Source organism: Buteo buteo, chromosome 17 (genome assembly GCF_964188355.1).
Source record: "Buteo buteo chromosome 17, bButBut1.hap1.1, whole genome shotgun sequence".
Lineage (NCBI taxonomy): Eukaryota > Metazoa > Chordata > Aves > Accipitriformes > Accipitridae > Buteo > Buteo buteo.
In genome coordinates, this window is record NC_134187.1 from 4,010,755 (window position 1) to 4,029,761 (window position 19,007).

At 45.9% G+C, this 19,007-nt stretch overlaps 1 protein-coding gene across 1 annotated transcript; it reads right to left on the reverse strand.

Annotated features, from left to right (window-relative positions):
• Positions 1-1,140: 1,140 nt before the first annotated feature.
• EFHC1 (EF-hand domain containing 1) lies at positions 1,141-18,126 on the reverse strand. The gene is made up of 11 exons (XM_075048950.1): positions 18,021-18,126; positions 13,858-14,079; positions 12,061-12,348; positions 10,087-10,236; positions 8,455-8,647; positions 7,916-8,136; positions 6,996-7,136; positions 5,566-5,779; positions 4,783-4,930; positions 3,710-3,926; positions 1,141-1,776 (listed from the first exon to the last, which is right to left on the reverse strand). The coding sequence occupies exons 1-11, from the start codon at positions 18,081-18,083 to the stop codon at positions 1,705-1,707; spliced, it is 1,929 nt and encodes a 642-aa protein (XP_074905051.1). The 5' UTR covers positions 18,084-18,126; the 3' UTR covers positions 1,141-1,704.
• Positions 18,127-19,007: the final 881 nt, after the last annotated feature.

Sequence of the window (19,007 nt, forward strand, 5' to 3'; positions counted from 1 at the left end):
TGCCATGTGTTGTACTTGTCTCTCTCCTGCCATACCAGACTAGTCCGTTCCCTTTGGTGAAGCGTCTTGTGTCCTCATGTTCCCCACAGCTGGGGTTCATATTCTTGCATTTCCCATGTCTACAGCATGGGCAGCTGCTTCTGAGTTAGTTATCTGTGGCTGCCTTCATCGTTGGGAGTGGAGGATAAGGGCATTTGTAGGATATAATTTATCTGATGTGGTTTAGGTGTGTGTTTTATGGTGAGCTAAATTGTATACTTTCTGCAGCTGGCCCTGGGCATGCTACATGATTTGGCTGAGTATTAGGTTACAGTTTTGTAGCATGTGCAGAAAACAGTTTCTGACTTTCTTTTCTACAGCCTGCAGCTCCAGTAATTTCATCTGTAAGTTCTTGGTCTCTGGAAAAGCTGATTAAGGTGGCCTTTAGAAGTTAGCCTTTGTCAGCTGCTGCTTGGAAGGCACCTCATGCAATGCCAAGCCACGCTTTGAAATCCAAGGTGGACCTGAGAGAGATGTAGTGATTCTCGGTCAGAGTGAGCAGCAGCACAAAACGGGGCCCAGAAGGGAAGAGCGGTGACCTTTCTGAACAAGAGGAGGCAGGAGGGAGCTGTCATGTGGAGACTGAGCTGTCTGAGGGGAAGTGGGAATCCACAGCACAAAACCTGATTTAAGTAAGCATTTTGTTCCAAAGAGCTTTGTTCTCTACTGTGTGCATGATAGTTGCCTTTCATATGTGCTCAACGGCAATACCTGGCAGGTGTCATTTGGGGTGAGAAGGTCCCTGCCACCTTTACCTTCATCGAGAGATGAGCAATGTCACTCTAAGTGGAGCGCAAGTGTCATAACTCTATTGCTATGCCAACTGCTAGTTTTCCCTTTTCATTGGACCTGTCTGGTAAGATGACAGCTTGTGTAAGATGGGTTTAAATGGCATCTCAGTCCTAAACCCATTCTCCCAACCTTTTGTTAAAAAATGCAAAGCTGCTGTCAGCAGATTTGTGTACAGACGCCTGCTATCTCCATAGCTGTGTGAGATCTAAAGTCACCGCTCCATTTCAAGTAAACCCAGAATCACACTTCATGGTTTCCCCCCCCGCCCCGCCACTTTCCTTAGTTACTCCAGCCATTGAGGTACTTCTGTTTAAAGCAGATTTATTAACACTTTTATAGCAGCCATGCATGGCTTGCTTACATTCAGACTAGCAAGTGTGAGTTTATCATGGTCCATGGCAGGGCTCTTAGATCTTCTTGCAATACAAATAACAATTTAAACTGGCAGTCTTTGCTGCTTGAAGGTGAAAGGTCCCTTTTGACTCTGTAAGAGAAATCTAAAGTGGTTATCAATTCCAGGCTGTAGAGAGCTTTAGCTCTAGCCAGCCTTCCTGTACTGCATTAGAAAGTTGAGAGATAAACAGGAGAACCTGGCTTTGGTTCTCTGAAGTTTTTTCTCCTCTGAGTTTCATTTCAATACCCAGCAGTTGTGAGGCTTAGTTGGTGGTGGCTAAAAGGGCAGAGAAAGGTTAGGAAAGAAAAAAATGTTAACAAAATCAAGGTGAAATTAGCTGGCTCTAGTGAGAACGGAAGGTGGAGAGTGAGTGAAGCAAAGGTGAAGACTAGAGCATCCTTTTTGAAGTACAATGTCTTAAAGTCAAGTCAGCTAAGAATTTTAATGCTGGTCTTGCGCTTTCGGCTTCTGGGCGAAGATCACGAGGGGAAGGCTCGAAGGAAGTCATGGTAGTTTATCTTGTCTTCTCCACAAGAACATAGGTCAATCAGCTGCAGGGAAAAAAAAACACAACAAACACCATAAAGAGTTGGAAGAAGCTGCAAATTTGGGTTTTTAGGGGAAAGTGCCCAGAGACAGAGCAGATCTTATTCCCTTGTGTGGAATAGCCTACTGCCTTAGTAGTCCTGAATCACAGGTAACCTTGAATGCTTAGAGATGACACTGATCTATGCAACGAGAAGAGTTAAAGTGTTTGAGTTTAATCTCAATTGCCTCCTGAGTATCACCTCAATGGCAATATATCCACAAAAAAATAAAGCATGGCCACAGACTGACATAGGCCACAGCAAATCTTTCAGAAACCCCATAGAAATCCCTGCCAAAAGTGGGATGGGGGCAGCATATCTGAACAGTTACTGTTCACTGGTGTTGCTTTGGTGTGTGCACACAGCATAAAGTGGAGACACAGATAATTGAGCTCAGCGACAGCCCTACTAATGAGACAGTTCTGGTATCTGTGCCTGACCCTGCATTGTGTTACAGAGCTATAGCCTTTGTGTGCTTGAGGGGAAGAAAGAGAGCTTTTGTTTCTTTAATTGCATAACTAATCTCCTTCTGACACCCAGGGAGATGGAAAGGGTCTAATATCACAGTTCCTTGAAAGGATTCTTCTTCCCTTGTCGCCTGGAGACAGTTTTGCTAGGGTTGCTCTTGTGTGACTGACAGCTGTGCTCGTCTCCGATCCAGACAGTAGTTAACAATCTGCCGTATGTTTAACTTACAGCACCACCACAAATTTGAGGGCTCTGTGCACAGTCTTATTAAGATTTCAAGAGAGAAAAGAGATGCTTTTGTGTATAGGTCCTAGATGGGGATTCAAACATGGAGGTTTAACCTCAATTGTCACAGGTTCTCCACGTGCTCTTGGGCATGTCACTTCATCTCCCGTTCTCAGAGTGGAAGCAGGAAGGACTGTCACCACATTGTAACTTCCTCAGGGCAGAGTGGTCTCCGGTGAACTCTAGTACAGCAAAGCCCTGGGTGCTGGTCAAAGGCCTTTATTCACTGCACATTTGGAGACGTAAGTACCCTGCCTGTGCACCTTTCTAACCACAGCTGTGATGCCCACGGTTGGCTGGTTTAGAAAATGTTTTTTTTTTTTTAGCAAGGGAAATACTCCCTCTGGTTTCTAGATTTCTTTAAACTCTGAGTCTGCCTTTATTGGCCACTAATCTACTACATATCATATTATGCTAAGAAAGCATCCTTGCCAGTCATATTCCTGAAAGGATCCTCTATCCCTGCTGCATGAATTTTTCCCTTCAGTTTCCCTCACATTTTCTGCTATGCAGACTGTCATCTCCATGTGCTGTTGCTCATAGTGCCCAGCAAACCTATGTTTTACCTGTGCTAACCAAGTGGTTATGATTCTAATTTCTTTTTTTTTAATATAATATTTAGTTCTTAAATTTCAGTTCAGTTGCTGTTAAATCCAGAATACGTCTAAGCTTTCCTAAGGCTCATTCCCTAAGCACCTCAGTGTCATCTCTACTCAAGTCCAGGTGTGCTTAAGTCATGACAGACACTCAGTAATGCTGCAGTAGCCTGTGCCTGATCTCTATCATGATACACAACCTCTCCTGCTCATCTCTGAGATTTGATCCAGAAGGCATTTTCAGGCTTCACATAACAGTGCAGCCAAACACTAGGCTACTCATTTTGTGGGCAACCTGGGTAACATTTCTTCCCTTTACTTAGAGGACAGCAATTATTATCCCCTCCTTTAAGACACAGGCTCAGTCCAACAACTCAGAGGCCTTTCTGAATTGTGACTCTCTTGCCCTTTTCTTGAAGCTATTCCCCTTCATAGGGTAGAGCAGCTGTTGGTCTTGCCTGGCTAGGGTTGGTAGGGTTTGTAGAAGAGCTCTTTTGGAAGAGCTGTAGGAGGGGAATTCAATATGCACAGGACCCCTTCCTTCTTACCTTGTTAACAAGAATAGCATTGGTTGGCACACTCAAGCTGTTGCAAAGGGCTAAAAATTTTGCTTTGTCCAGGATGCCAGAGCCATCCTTGTCGCACTGAAGAAATGCCTCACGAATGTTCTTGTTGTTCAAGTAATTATGGAGCTTCAGCTCTTCCTGAACCTGCACAACTAATTCATCCAGTTCCTGCTTGCTGGTCCCAAGCATAGGGATGTCACTGTAGAAGAAAGGAAGAACGGGACTTCATGTAAAAGCTACTTCTGGCAGCCTTACTGTGACACTTGTGTGCTGGCTGCCCGCCATGGCTAGCCAGACTGTGTTTCTGAACACACAGCAGGCTTCTGGGGTGCTTGGTTTTTGTGGCAAGCTCATCTCAGCTTGGACATGGAGATGAAGCTCACTCCTGATCTTGGAAATTTAGGTAAACTGTTTTCCCTTTGCAGGACATTGCCCCCATGCACCTTTTGTCTGCAAGTGCTCTGGGACAAGGAGCGTTTTCTTGTGTTTTCCATTTAGTTCCAGGAACTGTATGCCATCCTAGTTTCAACGTGAGCCCTTGAACTACCATGATACCAACTGACTCCAAAGTGTGTTGTAAGGTAACAGGGTTGTTTCTGGGTCACCCAAAATGGGTCCAGACAGCTAAAAAAGAGGATGTGGTCTAGGCTCTGATGGGCTGATAAGAACAGCCAGAGCAAATGAAAAAAAAGACTCCACCAACCATCTGCTGAGCCTGCAACCAACCGTCTAGTGGCTCATGCAGATACTGTTAGCAGCATGTTACAGTTAACTGCTGTCTTTTGGGAAAAGATGACTGTGTCCATTTAGCTGAAAATATCTCTGCTGCTGAGCCAGAGTTGTCCCACAAGGTTCTTGGGTCAGCAGCAGCCACAACATTATATAATACATACTTGACCACCTCTGTATGTGTCCAGACACAGGCTCTTGGAACTGAATAATCAGCCGAGCAGCCATTAGACAGCAATCTTGAGCCCATGGAGGCTGCTGGAAATGCCCTTAGCTTTCAACCCTGAGTCTTATTTAGCTCCACAATGCCATCCTTTGAAGCTTACCTGTTGGCAGTCTCCTTTACCACCTGCCGTGGGCGAAAATGATCCCTCAGTGACTGCAGTGTTGCCGCAGGGAAACTCTCTGCATTGCTCTCCATATAATTAAGCACATATTCATCAGCGTCAGTGATAACAAACCTGTGGCCAAACACTGGGGAAGAAGCATTAAAGAAAGCAGTGTTACTTGCCTTTCAGCATGGGTAAGTCACTTCATCATCCAGGAGAGAGCATGGTTTCTCTCTTGTGGCTGGGCTCAGGTTTGAGCGAGCTCTGCTGTTTCAGCCCTTGAAGTGAGAATAGTTTCACTGACTCAAAGGGAGTTTTGCTGCAAGAAAAGCAGCTGCTGAGAGCAAAGGCCCTGTGCTTGGGCCTAAAATGACTCCCACGTTAGCACTGGTGTGTTTCTAAATATTTCAGTATTACATTTATTTTTCCTTACAGGATAGATTTTCCTTACAGGATAAGCCTTTGCTACTGGAAGTCATCTAACATAGCTTTTATCCTGTGAATCCTGGCAGGTCCCAAAATGGAAACTGAACACATACTATGGAGAATGTAGCTCTTTTTTCCTAATTATGTCAAAGGTCCAAACATTGACAGTAACAGAGTTATATCAATGTACACCAGCTGGTGATCTGGAAACTCAAATGTGATGAGAGCCAGAAGGAACAGATCTTTCAAGTGAAGGAAGGTATATGCACTGTCCGTGCAATAAATGACATAGCAGAGCAGGCACTGAAAACCAACATTGCTCAGAGAGTATTATCAATCCAGGCTGCATTTTACCTTCAATTGTAGAACCGATGGTGAGGTCAGAGGGCTCATAGTACATGGCATTCTCTGTAGTAGAGCCTGGTTTGGCAACTCTGGTCTTTCCTAAGTATTTGCCTCCAATGATGCCAGAGTTACGGACTGGGGGTTCATAGATGCTGATCATGTCATCAGAGAGGAAATAAGAGAGGATGAAACGACGCTTTCTGTCCTCGGGGTTTGGTGATTCCTAGAGGAAAGGTAGTGGCTTTGGAAAAGAACATTTGAACCAGGTTTTTCTTTCCTGGGGTGCTTAGGAGCACCTAGTAATGTACTCATAAGCACCCAGCGTTCACAGCTTTTTTTTTCATAGCTGACTAAACGAAGCGCTTGATATAGGCCAAAAGCTACAGATATGCTGACATAGCATAACAAAGCCCTAGACAGCATTAAGTATCTGAATTTCAAAAGTTACTTGCTCTAGTCAGGCTAACAGAAGCAGAATCTGGGTTGCAGTGACCAAGTATATTCAGTGTTTCCACAGACTGAGTAATCCAAGAGAAAGGAATATCCTGTATGGAATGATTCATCAGAGAGAGAGACTGGCTGTAAAATTTAGTATTAAAGTTACATTTTTCGTTACAATGAGTGCCTGAGAGAGGTTGGTGCTGCTTCCAGCTTAGTCACAGGAAGACACTCCCCTGACACACCACTAGGCTTACTTGCTTAGTTGAAAATTAAGTGGATCTGAACTCATCAGCTGTGACCTTTAGGAACTCCCGCACAATAGGGAAAAGAAATCAGCTCTTATTCACTCTGAGTGTTTGGAGAGGGCAGGCACCAGGCAGCACAGGAAATGCCATTGCTACTACTGGATGTGCCAGAGGCTCCTTGCATAAACCAACTGTAAAGCTGGCACAAAGGCGAGGGCCTGAATGCTGTTGTCGTGGGCGGAAAGCACCATCCCCGTGGACTCCCCAGCTTCTGTGCTGGCATTTGGCTGCTCTGCTAGCACAGCCCCTTGCTGGCTGCTGTGGCCAGGACTAGCCTGGAGAAGGACAGATGCTGGGAGCCAGCAGCGGAGAGACAGCAAGCTCACGCTTGTGGCAGTGGTTGAAGGCAGGCAGAGGCACAGTGCCCAGTTGCAATGCTGTTTCAGTTAGGGCCATCTGTCACATGCTGATGTCAGTGGGAGTTTTTCCATAAATGGCTGTGGGTTTGTAGCATGTCTGTTTTGTACTTTCTGGTCTTGTTTTTTTCTACCTTTGCGTGCCACGAATTGTCACAGCAAGTACACAATAACCTAACGGCATCCCCTACAGGGCACTCGTGTTGGCTTGCGGAACTCTCTTTTCCCACCAGCACAGAGGAGAATTTGCTAACAGCCTTGTCTGAGCAGGCTGTTACTCCCATCCTTCTGACTCTACAACATAAGCTGGCACTATACCGTCAAGGAAGGCACTTACCAGGGCCACCTGGTATCGCAGCACCTTGTGGTCATTCTCTAGTATCTTAATTATATCTTTCCGAGGAGGCTTTGGAAGCAGAGAAAAGCAGTTCTGAAGAGAATCTTCAAGGATGCCAAAACCATTGTAGGGAGGAATTACCTGCATCCAGAGGAGATATCAAGCATAAACAGCTGAAACTAAGAACAAGACAATGTCTGCAAGACAGCTTATCAGAAAAAACATCTGTTTGGAAAAAAATATTCTGTCACCAGGTAGCAATAGCTGTGACATCCTGCCCAGCAGAAATGCTACTAGCCTGGCCATAGACAATATTTAAGAGAATTAAGAAAATCTGAAATTCAGAAAGCCAGGTGATTTCTCTGAATAAAGAGACTGTGGCTATACTGATAACTAAACCTTCCTGTGCACAGGAACTCAGTCATCTATATGGTTACACTGTTAACTGTTATGTTTGTGGTCTAGGCCAGCTAGCACTCCAAACCATTCCTAGGCTCAGTTTGGGAGGTAACAAGGGCTGTAACCATTCCCAGTAGGCAGCTGGACTTTGCAACCCTGTTTTAGATGGTGAAGGAGACTTTACTAGTATGAGTGCAGCCAGACTGTGCGAGTTGGCTTCCCAGCCAAAACCAAATCCTGACATTCTTTAATTTTCTAGTATAGACATAACCAGGGTTCTTTCTATCACTATTAGCAAGTGCTTTGTCCTTTCCACTATTAGAAATCAACAGTTTCAGAGGACTTTCATTTTTATATAAATTATGACCACTCTTGCCTTATTTTTTTCAAGTTACTTGCTCTTTTCTTTAAGCTGAACTTGTTTACTGTAAGTTCTTACTAAGCTGAACATATACTTTACTACAAGAGCTTATACCAGCTGCTTCCTTCCCTCTCTTCCTTTGAGAAATGGTTTGCAGTACCTGTGGAACTTCCTCAAGTGGTTTCTTCTTTATTTCCACTGGCTGGAAGTCTGTGATGCCAAATTTGTCACGATAGAAGTTTCGTGTGAACTCATCGCAATCATAGATGAAGAAGGTGCGTCCAAGGAGGGTGGTAGATTTGCCAACAGCAAAATCTTTCGCTGTGTACCACTCAAGTACTTCCTGATCAGAGATCTCCAGCACACAGCTTGGGAAGGTCTCTAAGGACAAGGCAACAAAAGGAAAAAAGAAATCAATCAGGTAGATGTTAACATTTCCTAGTGAAAAGAGACACAAAACCAAGCTGTATAAACAGCTCCAGGGAGCTGTTGATACTGCTGTCCTGCCACTGTTTCCCAAAAGATAAAGAATTTAATGATCATTTAAAGAACTTTTCTTTGGCCAATAACTGATGACATTTGGAATGTTCTCAGCAAAAATTCTCCAGACTCACTGTACCTCTGACACAGCCACCACATATGTGTCTACCCAGCAAGGCATTTTAGCACAGACAGATGTGCTGGCCAATCTAAACTTACTTTTCTTGTCCACAAAGGTTTTGGGCAAGCGCTGGCGTTTTATCAGTATTGGGAATGGGTGTCTACCATCATTTTGCTTGTAGACCTCCCGAACCTCCACTGTGTCATCTGCCAAGTAGTAATGGATTATGTATGTCCTGTTCTCACCAAAGATGCTATCAGTGTCACCCCACATGGCATAGAAGCGAAGGACCTGGGGTGGAGAAAAAAGAGGCAGAGAAGACAAACATGGATTAGAATTATTGTTTTGTCCAAATGAAGTGGTTTGAAATGGGTTGGGTGATTAGAGGCATCTCACCAGTCTTCTCTGCCAGGTGTGGAAGAACTAAGCCCTTGTACTGTGGGCACTGGGATGAATGGGCTGCTGAGGCAGCAGTGGGAAGGGCAGCAGGGGCCTGGAGAGCTGGACAGGCCTGGCTTACCTTGGCAGCAGCAAGTGAAAGAGAACAGTTTATGCTAAGACAAGAAATTTAGTTCAGGAAGCATGAGGAAAAATGGGGGGGGGGGTGTGTGATTAAAAAGCAGCAGAAAATAATTGCCCAGGAATGAGTAGGGAAGTAGCCTTAAGGGAAGTGATTTTTATAATGAAACTTAATACAGCAAGACAGAATCTTGTTTTGACTCTTAAACCTCTTAGAGGTGTCATGGCCAATTCTTCTCCACTCTCATGCTGAGGAAGGCAGAGGGGAATGCACTCAGCAGTCCTGAAGAGACTGCATTCACTGCAGACCCCATCTTATTTCTGCCTAGTGGAAATATCATCTTTTAATGCCACAGAAATCAAACTCATCACACTGCAATGCTCAAGAGTTCCCCAAGGTACAGCTCCTAAACAGGCAACCCAATAGCCATTGCAGGCAGAGTTGGCCCAGCACAGACTTGAGTCACCAAGGCTAAACTGGTAGTAAAATGGCAGGCATGGCCCAGCTCGCATCCACACAGCAAAACTGTCTGCTCCCCTCAAAACAGGGTGCCCATAACCAAAACGGCAACTGGATATGATCCTGGCCTGTGCTAACACCTAGCTGATAGCCAGGAACTGTTTGATTGATAGCTGGCCAGGGACAATATGCAGAACTCAGGTCATGTCCTGGCTGTCTAATTTTCTAGTATAGATGTAGTCTATAGGGTTTCTTACATTGTTGCGAGATGAAAAGAAGATCCAGACGAGGAGGGAGGAGAGTGTTAGTCAACTGTATGCACAGGGAGAATTCAGTCAGAGCAAGTGGCATTCGTGTTTGTCTGAAATTGTCCACTCTGGCACATGGAATCAAAGTTTTGGGGTAAGACAGGAGTGGATGCAGCATGCCTATTCATATTAGAACTGCACCTGACCTCACCTGCTAACTTCCCAAGGCAGGTGGCTTGCCTCATCCCAACAGAAAGCAAGAGAGAAATGGAGGATCTAGAGCATAGGCTCTGCAATCCAAAAAGAAGCTGTTTACAAGGCACAGAGCCCAGCAAAAACATAAAAGGTTTTGTTTCCCACTAAAGCCAAGAAAGGAGCAAATGTGGAGTTTGTTCAGCAGACTGAGATTTTTTAGAATGAGTAAGGTTGCAGACACTCACAAGACTCAGCTTTCAATAACATACATAGTCTGTAATGTGGGTAATCACTACCAGTTCTCTCACCTGCTTGTCGTAAGTCAGAAACTGTTTGAGTTGGTCGAAATCTGATGGTGTGATGTACTTGCGCATAGGCATCCGACGCAGTTCTATGTAAGGATCAAAAATCATTTTCTCTGGAGGGTTCAGTTCAATTCCTTGGCTCTCCAGGAACACCTAGGAAGGTCATCTGAGGTATTAATGCTGCTATGAGTTCTGAAGGTAAGATGTAACTAGAGATTACAGATGGGCTGAGATTGAGATAAGTGTTGTCAGAATACTGCAAATTCATTCCTCACAGACCACCAGGCTACAGGAGTATTAGTTCTACTGCAATAGCAAATACAACAGAAGATGACCAAGATGTTTCTGTTGAAGCTGTTTCTCAGCTTTCCTTGCCCTTTAATTACTCAGGGCAGTCCTGTCCTCAACATCCTAACTCAGATTTTACTTGAGCACAGTTTTCCTTGGCCTTAGGGCTTTAAATGGAGGATAACTGTCAGTTGGTCTCTTTTATGTAAACGAAAAAAATTAAATTAGTGTATAACCGCAGATGTAGTCAGTCGGAATTTGCAAGAGACCTAGGGCTCCCCAGTGTGTCAGACAGTGGAAGTTAGCGTTACCCACACTAGGCTCACCAAGGCCCTTCGGACCACAAGGATATGTTCCAGAGTGGCAGCTTCAGTCCATCTTTCAGGAGGAGTAGTTTTGCCACAGAGAGAGGACAATCTGTTTATAAAGAGAGTTTTTTCTTACCTTAGATGCATCAACAAACTCTAGGGTATTACTTGTGTACTCACATCAGTCACCCAAAACAACTTCTGAAGTCAAGGGACTTCTTCCCTTTTTGGCCTTGGGAAGTGGCCCATGAAAACATTCAGCGCAGGAAGCACCTATGCAAACACCTCCAACAAGCATGTGAGATCACCCTGAAGACTCACAAAGCAGGCTCACACTTTCAGACTAACTATTTTCTGGTCTGGAGGATGCCAGTTAACGATAAGTAGACTAGTGGCCTTGAGATGTAGACCCATGTAGCTCATTTAATGTTTTCCATTAACCAGCCAACATTTACATGAGAACCAGCTCTTCATCTGATGTGAACTGACTTTAACACTCATCCAGTTCCAGCAGAGCTGGCCCCACATGTTCTCAACAGCCACATATATACCAATATATTATACATGCTTGGGAACATTCCTGGGCACTGAGGCCAACTGGCAAGGAACAACCTGCATCTAAACTCTCTCAGCCTCCAGGACAGGTTGGCTGCATGTAACTCACCTATTGGGAATGGTCGCTGGAGCATTCTAACCTCTGGACCACTCCTGGGAATTGCTTGGAAGAATAGTAGTTGACCAGGGCTGAGATTATACTGGGGACAATCTAACAGGATACCAGTATACTGGTATTTGTTATTACTTGATATTGGATTGTTATTTTCACATTCACTGGTACAGAAATAGCCAGAAATAGAAAAGCAGGCAATGAGTAAGCTCTCTTAGAAAGGTCAGTTCATACCACGATTCTCAACCCACGGATCATGACCGCTCTTCTGGCTTGGCTGTAGATGGGTCCAGAGTTACTGACTGCATTCCCTTCCCCTACACTTAACAGAGGAGTATTAACTCAGAAAAGAGTTAGGATCAGTAATTTCTCTCTCACATATGCACAATGTTTCATCTGGACTCTAAGCAGTTAAACTGTTGCACACACAGAAATTAACTTAGAATTTGTATTGTAAGAGGTCCTGAGGACAAAGGATGGGATCCCAGCAGCCCTGGGGCAAAAATACTGAGCAATTAACATGCCCTCAGCAACTATCATACCTTGAACTCCCCATTGATCTGAAGAAAGAAGTCTTCACAAAAAGCAAAATGAAAGATTGTGAGCAACCATATTGTGAAAGCTACAGATGCAGACTACTGGACTCTTAACACGTCTGTGCACCTGTAGCTCCTGGGATTCTTTGTGTCAGTGTTCTCTGTACAAGCAACACACCTGTGTGAATGGGTCACAGTCTACTATGTGGTATGTCCTGCCATACATGGTGATGTTCATGCCCCGATTCAGATCTTTCCAGTGGTAATGATCCCCCTGGTCATTCTTGGGCACCCGGTGGCGTCTGATAAGTTTGCCTTGAGGAAGACCAGAGTTCTGCACAACAGGCTCTATGACGGACATGCTGTCATCTTCCAAATAGTAATAGATACACACTTGACGGATCCGGTAATGCTCTTCTGCAGAGAGAGGAACATCTTCCTGGAAATAGGCATCAAATTTCAAAATCTGCCAAAGGGGCAATATAACAAAGGGAGAAAGAAAGAAACAATTTTAACACCACGATTAGTCTATTAAGACCAATAATTTATTTGTAATTTGCCTTGGTAGTGCAAAATTACTGGATTGTAAACTATAAAATCATCAAAGTCAACTGTATCTTAATCTGTGGCTGTTGGCAGAGGCATCATGAGGGCTTTTATCAAGATGTGCCTTTTACAAATTTACTGCCAGGTGCTTGGTTACTGCCAGTAATCTAATTTTCTGACATACATTACTTCCTTTACTATTGTCAGCGTTGCAGACCCTGATTTAGGGAAGTTATCAGGAGATTTTAGTAAAGATTCAACCACATCTGTGGATTTTAAAATCTGCATGGGTCATCTTAAATCACATCTATTCAGCAGTGACAGCAAAAGCTAATCTGTGCTGGAGAAACAAGGAGAAAAACCAGTCAGTCAGTCACAGTTCCTGTGCTTGGCAGAAGTGTGAGGAATATTCCTTCCAAGATCATTCAATGCCCCTAAGAGGATGTAGGTGGCCAATCAGGCCTTGCATACCCAGCCTACATCAACCCAGAGGCCTGGGTAATTAAGAGATGATAAAGCCAGCAATTTCCTACAAGCCAGCAAAAGTGCTTCAAAAGGGACCGTGGCTTCCCCCAGCAGCACTGGCATCCCTGCTGCTACTCTGGCTTGGATGAAGGGGCAGAGAAGTATCTGACAGATTGAACGGCAACATCTACATTACTCTGAAGGAATAGCCTCAGTAATTAACACAGCACATCTGTTCCCCAGACTGTCTCACAGATGGGCTGAGGGTTGGCTGCAGACTGCCTTTCTAGGCCTGCCTGGCAGCATGAAAACCTCTGCACACACTCAGGTCTGCTGAGCCTCACACACTCTGCAGCGACTTCTCTGTCCGTAGCTGCGGCTGCACTCGCCAGCTTGCAGTCTGTGCCACTGGCACATTTAAAATCAAGGGTCAGCTCAGGACTGCTCCAAGCAGACACATAGCCACCTCCTAGTCCGATAAGATCACCAAGATGTAACATAGGAAGTACTAATGGAGCAGTACAGGCTGTCACACGCTGTGGTGACAAACACAAGCATAAATAGATAGACCACAGTAAAACAGTCTAACAGGGTCCCCATTGCAGACTGTCTTTTACAGTTTAAGCTCAGTTACAATCTCAATATAGTTTTGGAAACACAGAAGGCCGGACTGTGGTTTACAGGGCAATGGTTATAAACTGAAGCTTTTCAGAGTTAATCAAACTTCTTTTCCAATGCCTGCTGGAAAGGCTCTAGCATAACTTGTGGGGAATGTCTTACATCGTTTACGTATTATAATCCTCCTCCCGAGCAAAGAAAGCCTCTTTCAGTCTGGGGTTCAGCTGTCTCTGACTAAGGGCTATGGCATCTGAAAACTGCTGTACACTGTCCCATGAACCCTGGAGCTGACTGTTTATGTCTCCGAACTTGGCCAGCGATATTCCTGGAATAAGCTTCTTTATACCTTTTTGTCAAAAGCCACATGTGCTGGAATGAAGCCTGAAGGTGGGGCCTGCTTGGCTTGCCCATAGGTCAGTGTGGGTCTCTTGTTGGATAATTCATCTAATTCAGCTTGAGAAAGCTGGTTCACATATAGTCGCTCCCCACCGATCCCCACTGTTGGCAGCCGAGAAAAGGCAAATCCATTTTTGTAGCCCAGTGTCTGGGACCGATGAAAAGATGTTTTCTGTGGAAGGAAATCCAGCTGTTAAAATACTGCATGCACTCAGTGGATACGGCTATTGAAAGCACAGAAAAACAGTAAAATAGTGTAATATCCAGAATGCCCCCCCCAGCATTTTATTATAACCTACTGCAGCAGTTATTTACAATCAGATTTTACACTTGGATCAAGAAGGCTGAAAAAACAGTAAGTGGCTGGAGGAACGAAGCATCAGAGTGAACTCAAATCCTACCACTGGCACCCAGTCCCCACGAGCTTAAATCACTTAATTTCCCTATTGTCACCATTCTCAGTGCCTAGAATGGAGTGACAACACTTTATCTGCCCTAGTATTTCTCTACAAACTCTTTGCTCCCTACTTTGTGTTACGGCAGTACAGAGCACCATGGGACCTCACTCTGTTACTGCCTTATGGTGCTCCCTTGACTATCACACCTTGTGCACCTTCTGTGTTTTCCACCGCTGTTTATTTTGTTAACCCTCTCCTGGGGATGATGTTCACAGGATTTTCTTTGCTGGGCTAAATCAAGGTGTGTCATGCTCACAGAACTGCAATTATGAAATGTACCAAACCACATTAGCTGTTTCACCACCTCTCTCCACAGTCCATGCAAGGGTCACACATTAAATAATCACAACCACAATGTAAGACCCTACAGCAGATTAATGAGAAGCCCGATAAGACAAGAAGAATTCTATCTTTGTGAGCACTGTATAATGTTGGCTATAGGATTCACCTGTTATTTTTTGCTTTGTTGGTTTAATCTCAGTTTTGACCTTCTTGGATCCTTTCACCTGTCTTCACTATCTGCCTCACGCCAGCTATTGAGCCATTCTTCAAGCTAAATAATTATCCAGACAGCACAGGAAGTTCTGTTTTGCTTAAGGACACAAAACAAGAAAATGTCAGAGCTGTGAATAGGACCTGATCTCTGTCAGTCCAGTCCTGTTCTTCACTACTGAAGGTTAGGATCAGACTTGAGTGACACCAAGCTACTTGACTTTCTGTACAGTCCACCATGCCTGGCATCTCACCTGCAATCCTGAAAGTATTTGAAATAACCCATGCCTGGCTGGTCCCACTGGGCTTTCAGCACTTAATGCTCCAGAGAAAGCAGGAGAAATTGTGAGTCCCTGATAATAAAATCCCTGACTTGACTTTGATTTTTGCCAAGTAAAACAGAATTGTACGCATTTCTAGCACTGAAGGAACAAGCTTCAGCTCCTTTTCCAGATCCAGACTTGCAATCAGTCCAACCTCAGGCATGTGAACCACTTCTTCTCCACCCCCTCCCTCACTCCTCATGGTTAAGCCTCTAATCTTATTTATACCTTCAAGGCCCCACTTGAATTTCACATAATTGCCTGTTTTCTCTTTAAACTGGCACTACAGATCTTGCAATGCTGTGGACAGAGCAGTTAGGAAAACAGGTTCAGGTGAAAACAAGAGAGTTTACTGAAGACATGTTAACAGAACGCCTTATAAACCTTAGCCCTGCTACAGAACTGCCATTTTCTTCTGTTAAATAAATACCAAGGGAAAGCTGTGGGAAAAATATTCAAGGAAAACCAGGAAGTTTGTCTTTAAATTGGGCAATATCAGTGTTTGTCAGAAGTGCACAGGCTTTTAAGGCCCCACAGTTGCCTAAAGAAAACACCTGATATATTCATAAGACTCCCAGAGTCAATAGGCTTTCCCAAGTGAGCATGGATGCCAGATAACATCTCACAGTATCAGGTGACTAATGTCAATTTAAAAGGGAAAACACAGAATGTAAATTCCTAATCTTAGTTACTGCCAGTCTGTATCTGAAGAAATTCCACTGAATTAACAACCTTTTTGCCAAGTCTGTAATGCTTCATACTAATGCCTTTTTTTTTTTCAGCACAGCATGTCCCATGACAAAAGTTCACATGCAAGTGCATGAGGTTCCTTATCCTGGAATACCAAAGCATACTGGGGGCCTGTTCTCCTGATGACCAGGCAACTTGGATGTATTGGGAGGGAACAGGGGGAAGAAGGGGCCTCAATCAGAATACGAAACCTTATGGAAATGGAAGAGCCTGTTCTTGAGGATATTAAACTCCAGGGAAGCGTAAGGCATGCCCTGGTCTCTCTGTTCCCTATGAAAGTTTGGGAGCTTTGCTTCTGAGGGAAGCAGTCAGGATATTGGTTTCTCAAACTGACATTAGTAGCATTGAGTTGAAGTTGAGCAATGGTGTCAAGACTCAGGATATCATTTCCCCAGGGAGAAGGAAGGGCAGAGCTATTAGCTGCTCCTACTGGAGGGAACTCAGAGAGTATCAGTTCTCATCTGTGGTACTGCTTCCTCAAGAGGATATTGGGAGGATTTGGGGTTATCAGATCCTTAATGTGTGGACCATTGGGAATGGGGAAAAGGAGAGGTTGCTTCCTCATTTAGGTATCAATTCAAGTGCAGTGGGTGAGGATGACACTACTTCTTCCACAGAACCTGGGAGCAGCTGAGAGGGCTGCACTTCCTTGGGATGATCCTGGAGGCTGTGGTGGTTTCAGTTCTGCAGAAGGATACCAGTTCTCTGAAGACTATCAGGTTCTCAGGTTCCAGACCATTAGGTCCCTGTGGACTATCAAGGATTCAGTTCTCCAGGCAACACCAGGAGAGCATTTGTGGAAGCATCAGAGCTTTGGAGGAAGGCCTATCAGGAATGTATTGATTGCCCAGAAGACTGGCAACTTCAGGGTGTATCTGTTCCTCTAAGGGTGGTGGGCAGGTCCAGGTCATAACTATACTGGGATGGTTTGGGGGATTAATTCCTAACGGAGGACTGCTTGAGGTTTGGACAGTGTTGGTTCTCCAGGGTATAGCAAGACAGTTGAGGGGCTATCAGGTAAGTTTATGGGTCCCGCTTCAGGGCAGAATCAGAATGAGTAGCAGGTTCAGAACAACATCCCTTTGGGAAAACTGAGATGGTTCAGAGAAATAGTTTTCCTGGGGGAATCAGGTTTCAAGACTGTAAAGTGAGTTTGGGGATACGCCTTCCCTTGGGGTATCACATGAACTGGCGGGAGAACTACTGGATGGATTCAGGGGTACTGAATCTCCATGGGGCGAGTTTGCAGATAGCAGTTCAGCAGTTATAGAGAAAGATTTTGGGGTCTCAAGTGAGGCTGGGGGAACCTACCTCTCCAAAGCTATCAGGACAATTTCAGGGGTTATCAGATGGGTGCAAGATGCAATGGGTTCCTCAGAGACAAGATTAAGAGTACCATGTCCCCTGGAGGGTGGGCTCAGGGATACTCGGTCCGCTGGGAACAGACTTTCAATTACATTGGGAGAACTTAGGGAGTACCAGGTCTGTTGTGGGTGGGGTCAGGGGATACCAGGTGGGTTCAGAGAGTTCAGGTTGCTCAGAAGTGAGTTCAGCAGATATTTGTTGGCTTTGGGAAACATCAAGTCTACTGGGGGGGGGGAGTTCAGTGGGTATTAGGTCTGCTAGGGAGCATCAAATGAGTTTACAGGGCACCAGGACCCCTGGAAGTCACTTCACAGGGTACCAGGTCCCCTGAAGGGTTCCTGGTGAGTTTGAGAGGTACCAGGCTCTCAGGACACCAAGTCCTCTCGGGGATATTAGGTGACTTCGGGAGGTACCAGGCCTCTTGGGGGAATTAGAGGGTGGTCTGAGGGAATAGGAGAGTCCCTCAGGGTGGGTTCCGGGGGTAACACGTCCCCTGGGGGAATATTCTGTGAGTTTAGGGGTACCAGGTCTCCTGGGGAGTTAGAGGAGGGTCTGAGGGAGTACCAGGTTCCCAGGGGGTGTCATCAGGGGCTGCCAGAGGCCTGGTTCCCAGGGGGTCACCTGCTAGGCCAGGCCAGACCGCGCTTAGGGGTGTCCCGAGCGAATTGGTGAGGGGGGGGGGGGGTGTCCCCGGGAGGCACGGTACACCGGACGGCTGCGCTCACCATGGGGTCCCTGAAGGCGCAGCCCGGGAGGAAGGGCAGGCCCGGCCCCGGCTCGGAGCTCATGGCGGCGGAAGCGCTCCCGCCCCGGCCTCCGGCGACGCCGTCTCCACGGCAACCGCCCGCCCAGTGCGCAGGCTCGGGGCGGGAGGCGCATGCGCACTGAGCCGGCCGGGCTCCGCGCCTGCGCAGTGAGCGGCTGTGGGTGGGGTGGTTGCCGTGGCAACGGGAGGGCGGGAGCGCGGCCTGTGGGGCCGGGCCGAGCGGCGGCCGGGGGGAGCGGGCGGAGGGAGGGCCCAGGGCGGCTTCGTCCCCGCAGCGTGGAAAAGCAGCAGTCCCGGGAGCTGTGGAAAGCATTAATCCTGTTTTCCTACGGATTCGAGCGCGCTTCGGCCTACTCCAACACAGCCCGCCGCCATCTTCCCTCCTCCCCCTCACGCCCAGCCGGGGCCTTTCAGCATCCCACAGCGTAAACGCAGTGTTGCCTCTGCCAGGCCCTCACCCCCTTGTGAGGTTATGCTATGCCCGTGCTATTAAAATCTCCTGGCTTCCAAAACGGCAGCTACGCTGCCTTTTGGGAGTTGTCCCTGCCCTGCGCTGTGCCCAGGGAGAGGAGTAGCCATGGGGGGCCAAATCCATACCTGGAGTGCTCAGAACATTTTAACAGATGTGATTGTGCTGGTGTATTATGTATATAGTATGTATATTAGCTGTGAAATGATGCGTTTTGTAATACGTAGCACTGACATAGTTTCTCTCTTTTAAACACAATTTTTATCTCTTTCTGAAGGAAGCAGCAAAAAGAAGCAGCAGGGGGTACATCTAGGAAAAGGTGGTTGTGCAAACATACTCCCAAACATAAGAGATAAAAGAGAGCCAAGCCAATCACCACGCAGAATTTTTTTTTATGTCTTTCCCTTGGTCTCGTTATCAACAGTACGCAAGACAGGCCAGGCTGCGGTTCAAGGACAGGCAGCAGGATCTGAGAGT

What these genes read in the sequence shown, in the direction of transcription:
- EFHC1 (XM_075048950.1), bottom strand. Translation starts at nt 18,083, where the DNA reads ATGAGCTCCGAGCCGGGGCCGGGCCTGCCCTTCCTCCCGGGCTGCGCC. An exon ending in ATGTGGCTTTTGACAAAAAG is followed by an intron (nt 12,349 to 13,857) that starts GTATAAAGAAGC and finishes CCCCTTTGGCAG; the next exon opens with ATTTTGAAATTTGATGCCTA. An exon ending in ACTGTGACCCATTCACACAG is followed by an intron (nt 10,237 to 12,060) that starts GTGTGTTGCTTG and finishes TGACCTTCCTAG; the next exon opens with GTGTTCCTGGAGAGCCAAGG.